The sequence below is a fragment of the Sprattus sprattus genome (assembly GCF_963457725.1).
Source record: "Sprattus sprattus genome assembly, chromosome: 15".
Taxonomy (NCBI): domain Eukaryota; kingdom Metazoa; phylum Chordata; class Actinopteri; order Clupeiformes; family Clupeidae; genus Sprattus; species Sprattus sprattus.
This window is the reverse complement of record NC_137913.1, coordinates 24,258,728-24,279,368: the sequence shown is the minus strand read 5'-3', so window position 1 is coordinate 24,279,368 and position 20,641 is coordinate 24,258,728. Positions and strand designations below refer to the sequence as shown.

At 46.3% G+C, this 20,641-nt stretch overlaps 1 protein-coding gene across 3 annotated transcripts in view; it reads right to left on the bottom strand.

The window, feature by feature from the left end:
* The window catches only part of smarca2 (SWI/SNF related BAF chromatin remodeling complex subunit ATPase 2), a 34,267-nt gene that overhangs the window by 2,708 nt on the left and 10,918 nt on the right, over window positions 1–20,641 (bottom strand). For all 3 annotated transcript variants that reach the window (XM_080852391.1, XM_080852393.1, XM_080852392.1), the window contains 19 exons: window positions 20,295–20,395; window positions 19,757–19,904; window positions 18,946–19,109; window positions 18,145–18,211; window positions 17,914–18,024; window positions 17,330–17,572; window positions 16,558–16,671; window positions 15,926–16,033; window positions 15,671–15,757; window positions 15,430–15,476; window positions 14,936–15,102; window positions 14,443–14,606; window positions 11,834–12,061; window positions 10,760–10,837; window positions 9,557–9,775; window positions 4,432–4,649; window positions 1,677–1,782; window positions 1,352–1,453; window positions 150–273 (listed from right to left, as the gene is read on the bottom strand). In XM_080852391.1, coding sequence (XP_080708517.1) covers window positions 150–273; window positions 1,352–1,453; window positions 1,677–1,782; window positions 4,432–4,649; window positions 9,557–9,775; window positions 10,760–10,837; window positions 11,834–12,061; window positions 14,443–14,606; window positions 14,936–15,102; window positions 15,430–15,476; window positions 15,671–15,757; window positions 15,926–16,033; window positions 16,558–16,671; window positions 17,330–17,572; window positions 17,914–18,024; window positions 18,145–18,211; window positions 18,946–19,109; window positions 19,757–19,904; window positions 20,295–20,395 — 2,596 coding nt within the window. The remainder of the gene's footprint in view (window positions 1–149; window positions 274–1,351; window positions 1,454–1,676; window positions 1,783–4,431; window positions 4,650–9,556; window positions 9,776–10,759; window positions 10,838–11,833; window positions 12,062–14,442; window positions 14,607–14,935; window positions 15,103–15,429; window positions 15,477–15,670; window positions 15,758–15,925; window positions 16,034–16,557; window positions 16,672–17,329; window positions 17,573–17,913; window positions 18,025–18,144; window positions 18,212–18,945; window positions 19,110–19,756; window positions 19,905–20,294; window positions 20,396–20,641) is intronic.

The window sequence follows — 20,641 nt, the reverse complement described above, 5'->3', positions numbered from 1 at the left end:
CAGTGAAAGTGTGGTTATTAACACTCGTATCGTAATCTTCTGACTGACAATATAGCAAAGGTGGATCAAAACTCCAACAAAATCTGCATAAGTAATGCATGCTCAAATTTGAAGGGCAGTGACAGGACAAACACTAAGTTAAATCTCACACTCAGCCTCGGACTCCTCCTCCTCGTCATCGTCTTCGCTGTCGTCTTCGCTCTCCTCCTCCTTGGCAATCTTCTGCCTGGCACTCTTAAACACCGACTGAAGCACGATGGAGTCCTCGTAGATCTGCACAAAACCCGCCACCAAGAGACCCTCCATTAGTCAGCTCCCATCTGTCAGTGTGACAATAGCAGGCCATGGGTGGAGGGGGGGGGGGGGGGGTTGTTGCTTCGGAGAGAGGTGACAAGTGACCACGTGGTTTGAGTTCTCCGCGTCTCTTTCCAAAAACTGGATGTGCTTGGACTGTTTCGAATCTCTTTTTGTTTGTATTGACTTCTCTCAGAGAAGTCAATACAAACAAACGACCCTCCTCTCATCTTTCTCTTTCTCCCTTGCTCTCTTGTGAAGAAGGGCGCTCTGCAGCTAAACCCGATTGCTTTCATTAGGCACTATGTATAATTTGGCTTGGGCTCGCGTGGCTGTCTCTGGTGACACCCTCCAGGGCATTCTTGCACGAGAGCCAAGGCAAGCATACAAACAGCAACAAAGAGCTGATTAGAGAGGCTGGGTGGAAAGAAAGCAGCCATGTTCCTCACTGTTTTTGCTGCCAGGGCTATAGACCAATGTGTGGCCTGCACTTGAAACAGATCCCTAATGATATCAATAGACGGTCTAAGAGAAGGGTAATTAGACCTACTCCCCAGGAGGATAGTTGGTCACAAGTTGTTGGGGGAGACATCTTCTTCGGGTCGTGTGTACTAACGGGAGATGTGAAACAGTTGCAGCAGGGAGGGAAACTATTTCGTCAAGATTGTTATTGTGGTGTCAGGGGAACTGTCTTAAGGGGAAAGTGTCTATGGATGTTTTCTGTGGAGATAAAGAGCCTGTCAAGTCAATCCAAAAGGCCAAGGGCCACATTCAGACATAAACTATCCCTGTTAATGTTCTAGCTTAATTCAGCGAGTTGACAGCTGATGTGTGTTTAACGTTCCACAGCTGTTTGAAAAAAGGACATGGCTAGCATAAAACCGAAATCATTTCTGCCCATAAAACCAATGGATATCTACTCAACAGCTGGAACACATACTTAATTATACACATATAAAAGTTAAACCAGGAGATGATGTGATACAATACATCTTATGGGGTGCTGTTTACCTCCAACACCATACACACACAGACACACACAGAAACACATACACACCTGTGAGCCCTCCAGGTTGAAAGTCTGGGCGTTGTGACAGAGAAGCATGACGTCCTTCTCCAGGTCGCTCACGCTCCTGTACTTGTGACTGCGCACGCGCTCCTGCAAAGCACGCGGCATCGTTCCTTTAGCATGAACAAGGCACAGCGCTTTCCACAGCTAACACATATAATAAATAGTAGTCCTCCCAAAGAAAATGAAAGGAAACCTCCAAACCTCCTGCCATTTCTCACAGACCAAGAAAAACACACAGGAGGCAGTTTGAAGTATCTGCCCCCCTCGGGGGATTCTGAATGCTGAGTTGAAGCGCACTCGGCGCGCCTACCTTGATCTTTTTGAAGTCCACAGGTTTCCTTATCAGCTCGTAATACTCTGGGAGCTCCTTACGCGAGGGCAGCTGCACAAAGACCTCGCTGAGCTGCCTGCTAGAGCTGATAGGGAAGAAGAGAGAGAGAGAGACAGAGTGAGAGAGAGAGAGAGAGAGAGAGAGAGAGAGAGTGAGACGCTGGTGAGGTGATGGAAGCTGGAGATGGTCTCCTGACAGAGGCCCCAAAAGAACAAAAAAAGACTAAATAAAGTGTATGGGACAAACAGTGGTTTCTTAATCCGCTCCGCCTCTGGAGAGAATCTGACTGCAGACACAAACTGTTGAGCAGCCGGGAGGGGACCGCAGGGGATTTTGGTTTGACTGGCAGGAGGGGGTAAGCGGACTGAGACTGGGTTTTATTGAGAACAGGATGATTCCTGACGGCCTGAAACCAAGACTGATACAGCAAGGTTTACAGCTACTGAATTATGCAGAGCACAAGACTGGATAGGTGGTCCTACTGGTGGTGCAACAAAGCTACCCGGGCTTCTACTTGACTGAAGTGATCCGATCGATAACCCAATCACCTCTCTCTACAGACATCAGAACATCACAGCAGGGTAGTGGTGTGTGTGTGTGTGGGGGGGGGGGGGGTCGGAGAGTCCCCAAGAAACAGGACAGATTTGGCTGGCTGTGCTTGCTAGTCATACAATTTCAGAGATTCCACGGCTGTCTCAGCTGATGCGAGTCCTGCTGGTGGCTGGTCCTGAGAGGACATAACCCTCCAGAGGTGTGTTATGGGCATATATATATATAGTTTCTTAGAGCCAGTGTAGCGTGCATAACAGAGGGGATAGGCCAATGAAGCAGGAATAAAAGCATGGATATGCTTTGGACTGAATTCAAGCAGCACCTCCTCTTTACGTCAGACCAACCGGTTTTGCCAACTCTGCTGCAGCCATATCATGATCCATGACAGCATGATACTGATTAGTCTGATTTCATAAACAGCCTCTCAGTAAATTGTTTCAGGATGCGACAGGGGAAACGGCTCGGTAATAACAAATACACATTTGAGTGTTATATGGGGACACTTACAATGTCATTGAGTTTCTTGAAAGTGCGTTATCAACACACCCAGGCAAAATGAAACAGACAGGTAATTGTCCTGTTGTTTCATTTCTTCGGCGTGTTGCTGAGACTAATAATAATGAATGGGCGTGGACATTTATTCTGGAGAGTAAATCTTGTGTTTAAAAAGAAAAAGAAATAACAGCGAAAAATAAACGTAATTTAAACAGTGTAAAATAATAACTAACAGTTCTCTTCGATGCAAGTGTACACAGAGAAGGAATAATTTCAATTAAAAAACCAACACAGACACCTCTAGAAGGTGCCTTGTTAGAAGTGCTTCTGTTGAGAGACAGTAGCAACAAAAATGACCCCTTCCCACCCCCTGCTGCTACATCTACACGGTTTCACCAGCACCAAGGCTAGGAGAGCATCTTGTATGCTCCTAATCAAACTGTTGCCCATGGCAACAGCACCACAACTTACACTTAAGGTCACATAACAGCCCCCCTGATGTGGGCAACTAGCTGAGGCGGAGAAGAAAGAGCTCCTCCTGTGCACACAGCAGCTAACACAATGGAGCGCAATGGAGGGATGTGTTATGTGTTATGGGCACTAAGGAAGCCTTAGGTGACCCTGCCAATGTGCAATCAGAACAAACAAATAAACTAAAATAAATAAATACAAATAAACTAAATTAATAGGGAGCTATGAGCTTTCTGGCTAGCTCTGAGACAAGTGACCTCCACCATGACTCACAGAGAACCGTGGCGGGTGCCAAGAGTGGGCCTCGGCCTGAGGCGCACCTAACTGACTCCAGAACCACTGCGTGCCGCCTCCATATGACTGGAGCGAAGGTGAAGGAGGGAAAGAGAGGGAAAAACAGAGGAGTGCGAAATAGAGAGAGAGAGAGAGAGAGAAAGAGAGAATGAAGAAGAGAGAGGATCGGGGAGGACTTCCTGGTGAAATCTGGGGGCCGGGTTCGCTGAGTGGAAAATCTACGTCATCGTCCCGGGCACAGAGCACCACGAAAGAGAGGAGCTCTAAAGCTATGTGGCTCCTGGAGAGGAGAGCAGGTACAGCCTTCTGGGTAGGGGCCACTGGGCAGGCAGGAACAGGACCAAGAGCCAGTGGATGTTATGTCATTTAAAAGACTGGACTGGAAGAAGGGGATGTTCAGTCTCAACATTCCTGTTTTTCAACGTTCTATGTCAACGGAGGGGAAGAAAAATGGCAGGGGAATGATTTCTTTTTTTATGGCCACCATATGTTCTTCTCTGGTTCGCTTATCTGTTTACTCAGAACAGATTTACTGCGCCACTGGTCTTCAAGCAGGTCACATCTCTCTCGATGACACAGATGTCCTTAAATCAATCCACTCTGTCAACAATTATGAAAAGTACGGTGACTGACAATTAAATCTCAGTGAAATTGATGGTCTGGACACACAGGGCATAATAATGGCGACGGGCTACACTACGTTATGCCTTTGTATTACAGCAGCAGCACAGATTAAACTGTCACAGGGAATAACATTTCATACTCCAAGGCACAAACACAAGGGCCTTGCATTAATGTGGATACAGTGTACGTATACACCATATTACTGCAGTGGCACATTTCTAAATCTCAAAAGTTATTTATTATTGATAAGGCTCCCTTTCTAAGAATTATTTTTCCTTTGTGTGTTGTCTGGACTCACCTGTCCCTGTAGTTGATGACTGTGTCCACGATGGCGGTCATCTGCTTGGTGAGTTTTGGGGGGTTGGGCGAGAGTTTCTCCGACGGCGGTCGGCCCCGTTTCTTCTTGGCCTTCTCGGTGCCCTCGCGCCGGCTGTCCTTGTCGCTGTGCCGCCTCCGCTTGCGCTTCTTCAGGCGGATTTCCTCCTCCATCTCCTCCAAGTTCCCATCCTCGACCGCCTGCATAGGGGGCAGGGATGAAATGATCAATCAAACTCTTTTCACTCAACAGCAGTAAAGCCTTGGCTTTTCTGTACAAAATACAAAAGGCTGGTAGGCTGGTAATCGATTGTGCTCAGGCTTTCTTGCATCTCTAGTGCTTCCATCCTATTAGTACTCGCTAGTGATGCGCGGGTTACCCAATTACCCGCTGGCTGGGTGGGTTGGGTAGCAGATTTCTCTAAGTATCGCGGGTTCGGGTGGGGCGGGTCAAAATAGTCAAGACCCGCAACCCGGAACTTTTGGAATACATAGGTGAAATCGCAATTTTGCGTTAGCCTACAAAACTTATCAATTGCATACATCCCACTGTCACAAAGTTATTGCACTCAAAGCTTCCACTCCTGCTAGTCGTCTGAGTTAGGCTACATAACATGGGTATCCACCTCACATTTTATTCTATACTTTATATTTTGTAAAATTATGTTACCTTTTAGAATGGTATAGCTTAAGATACAGCTCCGGTTAGTTTATCCGTAGTTTTTGTTTGCACCGCCAAAACTTCTAGGAGGACTCCAATAATGGCTTACTTAATAAGAGAGAAGATTAAAAAAGGCGATGCAAAGGTTGTACGGAAAGCCGACCAAAAGAGCAAGGTGTGGGAAACATTTGGACAAGTCGTGCTGTCCGATGACACCATTGCAGCCTATGTCATGTGTCTTCAATGTGAGGCGCTGTACAAATATGATGGGCATAAAACAGGTAGGCTACATCAAATCTGTTACGACATTCATAGACATAGGCTATGTCTTCCACGCATTTGTTAACAGTTCTTCAATAAATAATTGCGTAAAGCTGTCATTGTTGTTGTTGTTTGATGTAGACCTGCCATTGAAGTTTCACAATAATGCGAATTTAGCGCAAATCCTTCTCATTTAGTTACGTGTTAAATTAAGCATAACCCTCAGCCCCAGGCTTTTTATTGTATTTGTTGTTATTATTATTTTTATTTTTTTGCGGGTCAAATTGGGCGGGGCGGGCGGGCCGCTTCAGAATTCCCCACGGGTCGGGCGGGGCGGTTTGGAAAATTTCTTGGGTCGGGTTGGGGGGGGTGTTAAAATAACGCCCTCTCGCGCATCACTAGTACACGCACACACAGACATAGACACCCACACACATACAAACACTCACTACTCTCGACTCAAAAGTCTATTCATCTTGATACCATCCTGATGATAAACAAAAACACCCGAAGAGGGATGTGGAGTTTTGTTTTGTTTTCTTTTTTTTTTTTTTACCTCAAGAGCAGCAAAGTGCTGGCTTTTATAGTGGTGTACTTGTGTTCAGGGAGCCAATTTACAAACTCTCCACTCATATGTTGCCCTCACATTCTTGATAGCACAAAGGTTCATAGCCTTCAAATAGGTGTTCTGAGAAACAGCTTCATTAAAAAGTAATCAAAGGTAGTGCCTAGTGCCTATGTTCAGTGTGAGATAAACACTAAAGAGTTCTCTAGCCCTCTGTCCAGTTCAGTGCCTGTGATTGAGTTCAGATCGTGGAGAGCTCCGACAGCAGTAACAGCCGCACATACCACCAGCAGGATTTCCACAGGGAGATCGCTCGGAGGATTACGCCTTACTTTGTGGTCATATCATGCATGCGCACACGCCCATACACACCCACAAACGCATGCACTCACACCACACATGCTCCAACCCACAACCACACATACACGCACATCCACAAACACACACACATAGTCACCGACACATCTGGAGGTGTAGTGCAGCACGAAAACGGAATATTACATACACATCTCCGCGTGGATCCGGAGGAGATGTGGCTGCATATTTATGAGTTGGGCGTGATTGCTAATTACACCCAACTGATAGCTAATGCCTGCTGTCTCCTCTGTCGCTCCCCTCCCTTCCTTTTGTTTTTCTGGTGACGAGAGTGAAAAAACAGTCTGGGAGTTGCGCTCTCCGAAGACTCAGAAAAAAGCCCCAGCATGCGCACGAGGCCTCACAGCACATCGGCCGCTGTCATACCTGCGTAATCAGCCCAGATGCAAGTAGCTGGGGCTGGGCGTGAGAAAATAAGAGCAGGGGATTGGCTTGCTCTAAAGGACACTTTTCAAACCTTAGGGCACCTATCAAACTGAGCCTGACGTGCACTTATCTGCAGAGCCTATGCTGGAGAGCTTGTGTGCGCTGTGTCTTTAGACGGACAGTGCCAAGGTGAATAATTTTTTACTAATTAATTTGTGAAAGAGAAGGCGAACGGAATTATTACCGCACTATAACCACGCTTTTCTCTGCACTGTTCTGTACTCCTTAATTGACCCATTTTGTCTGTCTGTCTGTGTGTCAGGCTGCTTTGAGCACAGCGGGATGCGATAGCTGAAAAAATTACCCTGCTATTATTATTATATATTATTATTATGAGAGGCCTCAATGGAAGATGCAGTCTTCAAAGAGCAGCAGCTTCTCCCATCTTGAATCCTTCTATCCCTTCTACTCCACCATACGCACACACACACACACACACACACACACACACACACACACACACACACACACACACACACACACACACATACAGACACACACGCAAAAAGACACACACAAAGGTTCCTTCACACACAGCAAATGTCCTTTCAGCCCAATTGGTAAGAAAACAAATTGCCTGTTCTTAAGCCATAAAAACAATGAAAGGCCTAGTAAATTGCAGCCTGTGTCTCTAAAAGGTTGTGTTAGATGTAAGTACCCCCTGATGCACAGCGCAGACAGGGGCATGATGGCACGTTCCGTCAAACTGTACAGTTGTGAGCATTTCCTGGCTCTCTTAACGACCTTTTCAATGATAATGATCACTGCACATCTGATCTATAACCTGGGGTTAGTTGCTTAACGAGGCCTTTTAGTTTGTTTTGCAATTTCTTGCCCCCCCCCAGCCCTGACTACTATTATAGTTCAATTTAAGTCACTGACTAATTGTCAGAGTCACTGTTGATAAAAAGGCTGAAGAATGAGGCTATGTAATTAGTGGGTGAAACCAAAAAGCACCATGAAAAAAGCAAATCCGACCATCAGAGACGATTCTCACAAATTAGCCCTTATGGTAAAAGGACCCTGAGAGGGGCATATGGCTACTGAGGGGGCGTTAGCATTCACCGCTATGGTCCTGAGAAGTATCCTATTAACACCTAAAAACTAGAACTCAGTAATGATTAACGCACCCTCCTGAGCAGACCCCCCCGAGACGACTACTGTTTACCACACCTGTCTTCTCTCTCTCTCTCTCTCTTCCACTGCTTCTCTTACACAGAGCTTGCAATATTTTGAGGGGTGAAAACAAGATGGTGTGACAAACCACCCTGGGCAGATTTTACACCCACACTGGCTCCCCACAGCTGTAAATCAATCTCACACATGTGGTCACAAGTCACAACCAGCACTGAACAAACCTCATAACTTCTCTCTCTATTTATTTTGTGGTCTCCACGAAAGCACAACCAGTCCAGCAGTGCTCCAGGTACCAGGATCCACACAGCGACAAAACAGCCCCCCTCCACCCACCCCAAAACACCCAAACCATGCAGGTGCAGTTCTGAAAATGAATTAGCACCTGCATTCAATTGAATTCCCAGTCGCCAGATCTAAGTTTCAGAACTGCTGCGTGCGATATGCATACTGAGTAGAGAGCAGACTGGCGCTTCTCTCACAGGTGCCTCCGTGTGTGCAGGCAGATTACAGGTGAGCCGCCTGTGCGTGAGCCTGTGCGTGTGTGTGAGTGTGTGTGCGCGTGTGTGTGAGACTGCTGCTAAAGGAGTTTTCATTTCGCTGCATTGATTTGATTCGGCAGTGTATTGAAAGAGAGAGCGCTGCAGGGGGGTGAAGTCAACAGAGTTTTTCCGTCAGCAGAAAGCTTTGTTGTGTTCTGGCTGCCCGCTACCAGAAAAGAAATAAATACATAAAGGAGCGAAGAGGAGGAGGAGGAGGAGGAGAAGGCGGTGGCTGACGCCGGGGTTCGTTCAGCAACACATTTCATGTGATGTGCATGCGTGTGTGCATACTGAATAGCACCTCGTATGATACTGCCTATATATACCACTGATTTGTTTGTAAAAGTGTGTGTGTGTGTGTGTTTGTTTGTGTGAGGTGTGTGTCTCAGTGTAACCTACACACATTCAGTACACGCACATACATACACATCCACACCAGCAGATACATTTCTCAAGGTTCATTCAATGCCTTAGGCAGAGTGTATACAGTGCATCAGAGGTGTCTGGAGATTGAGCCCCACTGTCAGGCACATTGGACACAGAGGCCGCTCACAGATAGCCTTTCAGAGCGATCGCTCTTCTAGATGTGGTGACATTTAACTTAGTCCTCCTCAGGACGGACGAGTTAACATAACAGAGCAGGAGAAAAAGAGCTTGGCAGGGAGTAGAAGGTGTAGAGTGGTGATGGAAAGAAGGATGAGAGAGAGAGAGAGAGAGAGGGGTATACTGTAAATGTGACAGGGGTTATATAGAAAAAGTATTACAAAAATAACAAAAGAATGTGGGAAAGGTCCACTGGGAAAAAATGGACTAGTGAGTGAAAGGTACAACTGAGGGAGTTTAAAAATAGATATGAGTGTGAAGGTCAGAAAGTGAGAGAACGAGAAGAAAAAGAAAGAAGCAGAAATAATGAGAAAAAAAAATCACACTACAGACAGACACTGAGAGACTAGAAGATTAAGATTACAGAGGAAAAACAAACAAAGAGCCTTACGTACACCGAAAAAGGAGACAAAGGTAAGAGAAACAAAGAGGAGAAGGCCAAAACGAAAAGAAGAATAGCACCAAAGCAGACTAAATTAAACAAAGGAGACTAAGAGAGAGCTGGGCGAAGGGAATGACGAGACTCTTGGCAGGCCCTCACCCTCAGCCACTGCTTCTCGGTGAGAGCGTCGCTGTAGTCCACGTCGCGGCGGCTGCGCGAGCCGCGGCCAAACATCTTCTCCTCCTCCTCCTGGCAGGTGAGCCGCTCCACCTCTGCGTCGTCCTTCAGGATCCAGGAGGGCAGCTCGTCCTCCTCCATCAGCCGAGGCTTGCGCTTGGGGTTGCGGGCATCCTCACGCCGCCGGTCGAGGTCCATGCGCTGAGGGGTAAGACAGGAATGGGGAGGAGGAGGTGAGGGCACACACACAGTTCAAGACTTCCCAAACCTCCCAGGCCAACGAGTGAATGTTTGTTGATATGCATCATTTAATCAATGTAGGCCCACATTTTGCTACAAATAAAGCCACGTTTTGTTAAAGATTTTTTTTCATGTTTTACATTCAATTTCATTTCGATTACCAGACTACATTTTGTATTTTGTCTAGTTCAGCTTTTAGTCAACCTGATTAATTAAAAGGTATTTAGCCAGTGGTGTCATTTTTGTCGACGACATGTGTCTTTCAGAGTGTAGTCTCTAGAGAAAAGCCCAGCAGCATTTGGCCTCAGGTCTCAGGTTCAAGGTTTCTTGGCTTGACCGACAACACGCTGCCTCAATTTACATACTCTATAAATAAATAAATTCATTAAAAAAAATATCTATTTACATAATAAGCTCTCAAACATTTGCATGATGCATAATGTATTACGTGTAAATATATGAGGATGACTATTTCAGGACCTTTGCCTGACCTGCTGTGGTCACCAATGTTATGGAAGCCACGGATCCACATCTCAAAAGACTGAAGGGATAATCTCTTAAGCGCACATCCAAATCTTCCTTAATTTCAATATCCCCTTTCAAATCTCTTAGAGGCAGGGGCCGACTGCACTGTGCCAATCACGAGTGCTGCAATCATCGGTTATGTAGAGGGACAAGCACAGGGAGTGAAAAGCAATCTGTAGACTCAAATGACCACACCTCACACTCCAGAGAGCAAACAGTATTCCCGTTTCTAAGAGCGTGCGGTATCAGCGAACCACCCGGTGTGCTGCTGGGGTTAAACAGTGGGCAAAGCTCAGACTTGTACATGCTTTTATCTCTGCATGGCGCTGCGTTGCTAAAAGGGCGAGGGGGGGAGTTGCATATACAGTATCTAGAGGGGGTGGTATTAGTGTTGAGACTCGTATGTGGGTGGTGCTTTACCATGAAGAGCTCAAACTCGTCCTCGATCCTGGCAATCATCTGGTTCAGGGTCTCGTCATCTGGGACCTCGTCTTCCTCCTGACATCAAAGAGAGAGAGAGAGGACAAAAGGGAGAGACAGACTGAAAACCTCTGAAAAGTAGAGATTATTAAATATGGCAAACTGTGCTGGGGGAGCTAAACGTTCATGGCAGAGTTGCAGTAATGCACTGTCTACAAACGCAGACTTCAAGCCATGTGTGAAATACACACAGTTAGCCATCACGCTAACTTATTTCTGAGGGCTTTAGTTTGATTCGCTGTACACGGCTGTTGGGTTATTAATTATGCAAAGCTAGGAAAATAAATAAATACACAGTGAAAGAAAAAAGAAAAAAACTACAACGAACAGCATCATTACGAACCTGAGGGACAACTGCTGTCAGAGACCCAACAAATAAGGAGCCAGAACAAGTAAACTGGGTTTGTTGCATTAGAGTATTGGAATGCTAAAACGAGGCAAAAACCACCAAGTCTGTGAACCCACAAAGGCAGAGCCATTTTTTTCGTACTGCACTGATTTGCTTACCACTGCAGTTACTCTGTGGAGCCTCCTGCTCGAGGGGGTGTCATTGGGGTGTGTTATTTAAAGATGGCAATAACACATAAATGCCACTGCCTCTGTGACGGCTCAGTGACGTTTGCTACAGCCTGTTACATAAGCATGAGAAGTGCGCTCCCCCAAAGCTCCCTGACACTCCTGTGCTCCCCTGGCCCCACCATCTGTGCACAAACAGCACCCCCTATTGGTCCATCCACAAAGAGGGAGGAGTGGCTTTTGACGTCTGCATTCGGGGGACTCTACTTAATACATTGACTCTTCAAATTTGATCAAATCTCAAGCTGATTTTCTGTAGTGGTGACACTGCTTTCATATCTTCATCCAGGAGATGAAGCTGTCAGTCTATTAGTGAAAAATCAAACCCCTAGGTATGTGAGGGAAAGGTATTAGACAGGTCACAGGTGAAAGGTCACAGGTCACAGACTGGTAGAGTACTGATTGGGGAGGGTGGAGTGAAAAGGTGACAGGACGGACCTCGTTTTGCTCCTCGTGCGTCAGGATGGCCTTCAGGAAGACCTGCCGTTCGTGGCCGGACGACTTCTGGTCGAACATGCCGGCCTGGATGACCTTCTGGTCCACGTTGAGCTTGTACTTGGCGGCAGCCAGGATCTTCTCCTCCACGCTGTTAACAGTGCAAAGGCGCAGCACACGCACCTCACTCTTCTGCCCAATGCGGTGAGCGCGGTCCTGCGCCTGCAAGTCCTGATGGGGAGAGAGAGAGATGAAGAGTGACAGAAAAATTTCAGAAAAAAAGAAGAGTGTTATATATACGAGGCAGAGACACATCACAAGTGAGAAAAAAAATAGAGGGAGAAAAAGAGAGATGGAGAGGGGAGACAGAGACTGAGAGTGACTCAAACTTTCCAGAAGCAATAGATTACTCCTTGTCCTTGGCTGGACATTGACACGGTCACTGAATAGGTTAATCAGACCTGCTGCTTTGAAAGAGTGATTTTCACCTTAGAATTACAGGTTGTTTGAAAAGTACAAATTAAAAATGAAGAGGCTATTCAGTCTGACTGCTTGTGACCTCAACTGAGTTGATATCGGGATAAAAGCTGATAGAATAACGCTTCAGCGTTGTAACAGTTTTAGAAAAGCAATAAGCCCTGCGAGTCCGTGTTTTACGCCTCGCGTCGTACCTAGGGATGTCAACGAATAATCTAAGTTCGATAAATACGAATAGTTGTTAAAAACAGAATTTCGAATGTGAAAATTAATATTCGAATGTAAAAAAAAAAAAAAAAAAACACACAGCATGTCAGGGACAGGTCACAGGAGTCGCACAGCGTCAGTGCTGGCACAACGTCAGTGCTGACAGTTGACTTGCGTAGAAGATGGCTCAAAGTGCAGAACCCAGCTTGACCGCTGCAGAGAAAGTGATTGTAACCCCTAAAAATCTAGAGTGATGTCTGGAGATATTTTAGATTTTGGTCAGTTGATGGTAAGTTCATATGCAAGGACATGAGGCCGATCAGTGTGATGGATGGGATAGGTTTCAGGGAGTTCTGTGAAGCACTGGAAGCGAGGTACCGTATCACTAGGCGTGGAACAGTCACCAATTGAAACGTAGAATTGTATAACTGTGTGCCTCATTTTATTTAACATTAACAGAAACATTACTAGTGTGGGCTAGTCGCTACTGTACTGGCTGTATATTGCCTGAATAAAATAGACAAGATAGGCTACAACAGCTTCATGCAATGGTTTGATTATTTGCCGTTTCATGCCAAGGAAAAGTTCCATGTTTTCCACAGCACAGCTCGCTCGGAGCGTTCAATGTCGGTTCTATACTGTAAAACTTCAATTAATGTTAATAATATTTGTTTCAATCACTGAATTAAGCCTGCCATATTTGGGACAAGAATTGAGGCCTTAAATTGCTTGCACAAAACTCTTGATCAGCACTCAGCATTAGTTTATTGTTGTCGTTCATTTAAACCGTAGGCGCAGAGAGAGAGAGAAAGAAAGAGTGCGTGTGTGCGAGCAAGAGGGCAAGGTCTGCGGTCTTGGCCATTAGTTCATTTACATATTTTTGTGTAGGTAATATGTTGTTAACTATGTTTAAACCTAAATAAATTACCTATACAAGTAGTTATGTCTCGTTGTATTCATTTGTCCTGTTATTGACGTGCCTAGTGCGCAACCAGATATTCGAATATGTATGTGGGGGTTTTTACGGAATATTCAAACGTCATTTTTGAGCAATTTTGACAGCCCTAGTTGTGCCTAACAACTCCCCTTACCTGTTCTAAAATCAGCGCAAATCACGGCCTCTTGGGGTTTATAGGCGACCTGGCATGACTGTGTGAATGGGAATATGATGAACACGCAGCGCTCAAAGCACTCAGAAGGACTCATTTTGTTTGCATAAATGGAAATGCATAGAGAGAGCAGTGGGATATCTGCCGGGGTAACAAGAGCATTTATTATTACACAGATTTATTTTCCTGTTCTTTAGGGGAGCCCAGAGGAACTCAACACCATTTATCTTCAAGGCTCTAATTAATTCGGCTGAGTGTTAATTAAAGCAGGTCACCCGCAGGGAGGTGTGTGTGTGTGTGTGTGTGTGTGTGTGTGTATGTGTGTGTGTGTGTGTGTGTGTGTGTGTGTGTGTGTGTGTGTGTGTGGGTGTGTGTGGGTGTGTGTTTGTGTGTGTGTGTGTGTGTGTGTGTGTGTGTGTGTGTGTGTGTGTGTGGGTGTGTGTGGGTGTGTGTGTTTGTGTGTGTGTGTGTGTGTGTGTGTGTGTGTGGGTGTGTGTGTCTGTGTGTGTGTGTGTGTGTGTGTGTGTGTATGTGTGTGTGTGTGTGTGTGTGTGTGTGTGTGTGTGTGTGTGTGTGTGTGGGTGTGTGTGGGTGTGTGTGTGTGTGTGTGTGTGTGTGTGTGTGTTTGTGTGTTTGTGTGTGTGTGTGTGTGTGTTTGTGTGTGTGTGTGTGTGTGTGTGTGTGTGTGTGTGTGTGTGTGTATGTGTGTATGTGTTTGTGTCTGTGTGTCGGTGTGTGTGTGTGTGTGTGTGTGTGTGTGTGTGTGTGTGTGTGTGTGCGTCTAAGAGTGTGAGCAGTGTTTGTCAGTGCGCTGCAAACCTGGTGGGGGTTCCAGTCGCTGTCGAAGATCACCACGGTGTCGGCCGCCTGCAGGTTCAGTCCCAGGCCCCCGGCGCGTGTGCTTAGCAGGAAGATGAAATACGGCGAGTCGGGCTCGTTGAACCTCTTCAGCAGCGCAGCGCGGTCCTCCGACTTGGTGGTACCTGGTCCCCACACACGGGATAACAGAAGAAACCTTACATGGCTACAGATTCTACTCTATTTCAGCGATACAGATCTGTGAACACTCAAGTTTTATTCAAAACAATTTTCTTTCACATGGTAGTGCATTAGAGGCGAAATACCACCTGATTTACCACCATAGCTACCATTAGCGCAGCTAATTTGTCCACAGACTTTCATCTTTATAGTTCATCAACCCAACTTAGTGATCTATCTTACTATAGTTGGGAATAACCAATAGTTGTATATTTAGTTGGGGGGGGGTTACAGTTGGGGTTCGGGGTGGAGAGGGTTGGATCTAGGCGCTCACCGTCCAGGCGCAGGTACTTGAAGTTGCGGTAGGCAAAGTAGTCCTCCATAATGGTCATGAGGGTGGTCATCTGGCAGAAGAGCAGCACGCGGTGGTTTGTGGCCAGCAGCTTGGGCAGGATGCGGTCCAGCAACTCAAACTTACCGGACGCACGGTACAGCTCAAGGCTGGAGAGAGCGGGGGTGACAGGAGAGAGAGGAGGGTAGGAGGAGGAGAGAAGAAGAAGATGCAGGAGAAGGAGGGAAAAGGGGAAGAAGAGGAAGGATATGGAGGAGGTCAAAGAAGAAGAATTAAGGGGAAAAAGAAGAGAAGAAACATGGAGAAGAAAAACAAAAACATGTGCTTGTTTAAACAGTGGCTGGCCTTGTGTGCAGTGTTACTGCTGCTCATGGGCCGATCATGGGAACGCTTAACCCAAAGACTATGCAGGGCCTGGGTTGATTCTGGGCTCTGTTTTCAAATGGTCAGAATGAGATGCCTTCTTGCTTCCTCACCCATTGATCATGCCATTTGGAAACCCCAAGTGCTCTGCAAACGATTCCTGTTAAAAAAAATAAGGCAAATCATTCAAGGTAAAGGTTCATGGCAAAAATGACCCTTTTTGATCAATAAGCTGAATTCATCATTAAAGCCTTTCACTCACGCCTTTCACGCACGTATGCACATATATCTCAGGGCTCGATCGACATCAAAGCACACATAGACGGTGAGGGGGCTCTGGGGAGACTGACTCACCTCAATGTGCGGGAACATGTAGGGATGATTGCAGATCTTCTTCAGTTGCATGATGGTGTTCATCAAGGTCTTCGCTCCTCCTTTACCCTTGGGTGAACGAGGTGAGAATGACAATGAGAGAGAGCCAGATACAATGACAATAAATGTGACCTCTTTATGCGATAAAGAGAGAGAGAGAGAGAGAGAGAGAGAGCGAGCGAGCATTAAGTCACATCTTTTCAAAGAGCTTCTTTGTGACATGGCGTTTCCTCTTACCTTCTTGTCCTTCTCAGAGCCGTCTGTCAGCAGGATGCCCCTGCCCTGCATGTGCCGGTACAGAACCTTCTGGATGGCAGACATGTCACATTTGACGACGTACTCCACCTGAGCGAAACAAAGGCAGAAACAGAAGTCTAGAGGTGCTCCTGTGTTGGCAGCTGTGTGGCAGGGCCACTTTGATGCGTGCCCTCCATTGGCTTCTGGCTGGAATGTCATGGCCTATGCTTTGAGGGGGTAATCCCCTTGAGCAAATAGCTTATACTAATACGGAGGACCAGGATTAGAGGGTTCCTACACCCAGGCCAGCTGGATGTTGGGGCTTGGAAATTTTTCTCCTTTATTTTACCTTTATTACTCAGGCAAGGCAATTTCACAGTATTTGCATCACGAAAAGCCATTAGGTCTCTGCTCTGCATGTTAATGTCTCTCCCCACATGACCGCTATTTGCCTTTTGAGTTCAAACGACTACGGGGGATCTTTTAAAAATTCATCAGCTAATGGTTAATAGGCAGAAATCAATTATTCATAATTCATATATTAATAATGAACCGATTCACAACTATTTGCTGGTCTAGGCAAGAGACAAATTACCATGAGGCCCCAATCAAACAGTGAAGTTCAGGTTCACCTTCTCTGGAAGCTGAGACTCCACCTCCTTCTTCAGGCGACGCAGCAGGAAGGGACGGAGCACCTTGTGCAGACGGCGAATGATCAGAATGGTCTCCTCTTCATTCAGGTCCACCTGCCAACCAATAGAAAACATGCAAAAACATGAAAAATAACAACAACAAAAAAGGAATCGATGTGGTAAACAAAATCAAAGCAAAACTAATCCAAACCCTTGAAATGTTATAAGTATAAATGTGTTTTTCAGCTGTATAGCAAATCAGCGCCCAGGGCAAAATCTTCCAAAGCATTTAGCATAGGGTAAGCTGGACCATCCTTTATGAAAGGGAAGGATATAATGTCGTCCCACAATTCCTTGTGGCAGCAACATTTAAAGACCCATGTCAATACCACCCGCTGTCACATAATTACATAGGCTAAAGTATCAGTGCAGTCGGATTCTTGTAGCACCACAATGGTCTTTTCCTCATAAGGCCTTCATAAGTTCTTATGAATTCTTCACATCAAAATTAGGTCCTTTGTCCTTTCCTAACTACTTTTCCTTGACCTCGATGGAAAGCACCACAAGGTCAATGAAAAGTAGTTAGAAAAGGAAGTTTTTTTTTTTTACCATCTGACCGCAGCCCATGTCTATTGTTAATGGCTCTATATAAACAAATAAAATTGAAACTAAATTGATTTATGCCACCTGTTTCCAGCCTGTTACTACTCTATTCTACTAAGCACTGTGCTGTATGAATAAATATCTTCTACAGGAACTCTCTGTGTCGTACTCTCTCTCCGGTCATAGCGAAGGGCGCGTTGAACCACTGCTCGAAGGTGCTGCAGCTCTTGAAGATGGTGGGCAGCAGGAAGTTGAGCAGGGCCCAGAGCTCGGGCAGCTTGTTCTGCAGCGGCGTCCCGGTGAGCAGGAGACGCCGTGGGGCCACGTAGTGTGTGTTCAGCACCTGCGTCAGCCTGCAGTGGTGGTTCTTCATGCGGTGACCCTCGTCCACGATCATGTACTTCCAGCGGATCTGGGAGGGGAAATAAATGCAGACTTTAATAAGAACCGTTGCAGGGCACAACATAAAACACACACTCTGTGTGTTCATCCAAATGATTACACCAGACAGAGCTAATGACAACGCTTGTAAAAGTTCCACAATAACAATTGGCAACAAATATCCCAAATGCATCCACTTCTTTGCAAATACTGCATATACCATTTGCTGCAATAAACTGGTCTTAATGTTCAACATTAAATACTTTTCCTGCAGCATTTCTCGAATTTCACCTCTGTCTAGCAACTGTTTAGACAGTTGAGGCACCTCTCTTTCTCATGGAAGCCTGGGCTGGTTTTTACTGCCTCTCTCACCTTGGCCAGGATTTGCTTGTCCTTGATGATGTACTCGTAGGTGGTCAGGAGCACGTTGAACTTTCCGCTGCGCAGCAGAGGCACCAGGTTTCGACGCATAGAGGGCGTACCCTTCAGGAAGACAAGAGGGTTCCGTCAGGCAGCGGATAAAAAGACAGGGGAGAGTGCAAGGTCAGACAATTTTATGAAAATATTATGATGGTGGTGGGAAAATAAGATCAAATGACCAACCTTGTATCCGATTTTGATAATGGTTGGTGCCCACTTGTCGAGCTCATACACCCAGTTGGAGAGAGTTCTACCGGAAATGAATAGGAAAACATTTCTGTTCACATCACTGATAATAACGTTAAAGGCTTTGAGATTGCCATCTGTTGGAAGGCAAGCTAATCATTGTCACAGGAGAATCACATGAATCACACCCAAGAACAGGCTAATCCACACAGTTTGAGAGGCAGCAGCTGTGTGTGTGTGTGTGTGTCTGTTTGTTTGTATGTGTGTGTGTGTGTGTATATTTCTATATGTGTGTGTCAGGATGTGACATGTGCAGCTCTCTCTGCTCCCTAGACAGATCAATCTCTGGAGGATTAGCTGAAAATCCTCTCCCTCACCTTGCGCACGGAGACCCGAACCCTGTCGTTCTCATCTACACCTACAGTATTCTCATCCCTTCATCGCACTCTCACTCTCCATATCAGAAAAACATATTTTGCCAGAGAGAGGGAAGCCAAAACAAAGGTAATGTGATTGCAACGCTGAGTCTTGAACCCTGCTGCAAGCCGATGACTATGTGATGGGAAACCTGCTGTTCTCTAAAATGAACATGAATTAACCTTTACATCTCTCCATGTCACTTAGCGGTGGCAGAGAACCCACCCAGCTGTGTCACCACATAATTGCTAACTCCATTAGCTAACTCCGTTCGCCATCACCTCCATTCTACTCAGGAACAATCTAGATGATTGGTCATCATTTGCAAGTCACTGTGTGTGTGCGCGCGAGTGGTGTACGATAGCATGGTCCGTAACGCACGAGAGGGGCACGATGATCAGGTAGGGCCCGTTGAGCCTCTTTAACTCCATCAGGTAGGTGATGAGGGCGATGGTCTGGATGGTCTTCCCCAGGCCCATCTCGTCGGCCAGGATGCCGTTCAGGTTGTTGTTGTACAACGACACCATCCACTCCAGGCCCTGGATCTGAGCAGAGGGACACAGACGACAGGACTTCAATGGCACGCTGACAACATACGTTCATTTCCATTTTGCATACGCAGTGTGGCAAGGGCAATGATCTTTTGCGAGTTCTGCACGTAACACAATAAATAAAGTGTTGTGCTTTTTTTATTATAGGGCAGTAGACACATTACCACAACACGGGCACACGTTATTTCAGAACCTACAATGTGACGCTTTATTTTACTCTTTCAAGATGGATTTCTCCATGTTTTCATCATTTTCGCTCCCGCCGCAGTCTCTGTCCTTTGAGTCGTCCGCTCCAAGCCACCCCGTCTACCAGCAGTCAGAATCCATTCCTCACTGTCGCTACACAACAAGGTATGCGTTTCAGATCGGCCCTTTCCACTGTGGATGACGACAACAGCTGTGTGTATGTGTGTGTGTTCACTTATCTCTGCACACCATACAGAGCACTGTGTATGCAGGGTCATGTCCACGTCCTTGTGTGCACATCTGAGAGAGTCGGTGTGAACGTGTGCGTTTGCATTCATCACGGTACTTTCTCCCAGTTCCAGTCTGAGAATCTCTGCATGTGTTTAATGCCATGTCTCACTTACATATATTTCCTTTTTGCTGAGGTTGCACTGCATTCATGTTAGCGCCTTTACCTGGTAATGCTTCAGGGTGCCGTTGATCAGCAGGGAGGACTGCTTCTCCACCCTCTCGATGACGCAATGGGCCACGCCGTAGTAGGACTGAGAACTGTTTTCACCAGCCTGAGCGCTGTACTCGTCATCCACGTCCTGCTTTACTGAACTGTGGGGGGGAATAGGGAAATAAACAGAGAGAGAGGGAGAGACAGACAGAGAGGGAAAGAGACAGAGGGAGAGAGAGAGAGAGACAGTGAGAGCCAGACAAATACACACCAAAAGAGAGAGGATGGAGGGGATAGGGGAGAGGCGAAGTGATAGAAGACCATAAGAGTCAGGTCAGAAGTGATTCCAGTCTCTTTCTAATGCTGGGTCACACTCGCCCACTCCAACACAAGATTACATTAACAGCGCGCGGTTGCAGTAGGCTGCTCCTGGATCAGTGGATGAAGGGGTCAAGTGAATGGGCCCCTCTGAGAGGGCTCAGTTGAGCTGACGATAGGAGAGGGAATGAAAGACTGCCATGTGTGTGTGTGTGTATGCATGTCACACATACTCGATGATGTGCTTGGTGGCACTGTCAAACACCGCGTCTCCGCTGGGATCCTTGGACTTCTTTTCCTCCAAGTCCAGGTGTGACGTGGACTCCTCCTCGTCCTACACAAACACACCACAATAGAGGGGACAGAAAGGGGCAATTAGAGGCAGCTGGAGAGGTAATCCCTTCACAGCGATGCACAAGTTACCCCACGTGGCAATCTCAGTCATGAAGGCACGAGGGGTAACATGCATGCCAGGTCCACCTACTTGGACAGCTACTTCTGCCACATTACCTTTAGATAATGTGATTATGGTGTTTGAAGGGCATGTTTGCGCGTGGGGGGTATTATCTGTTTTATCATG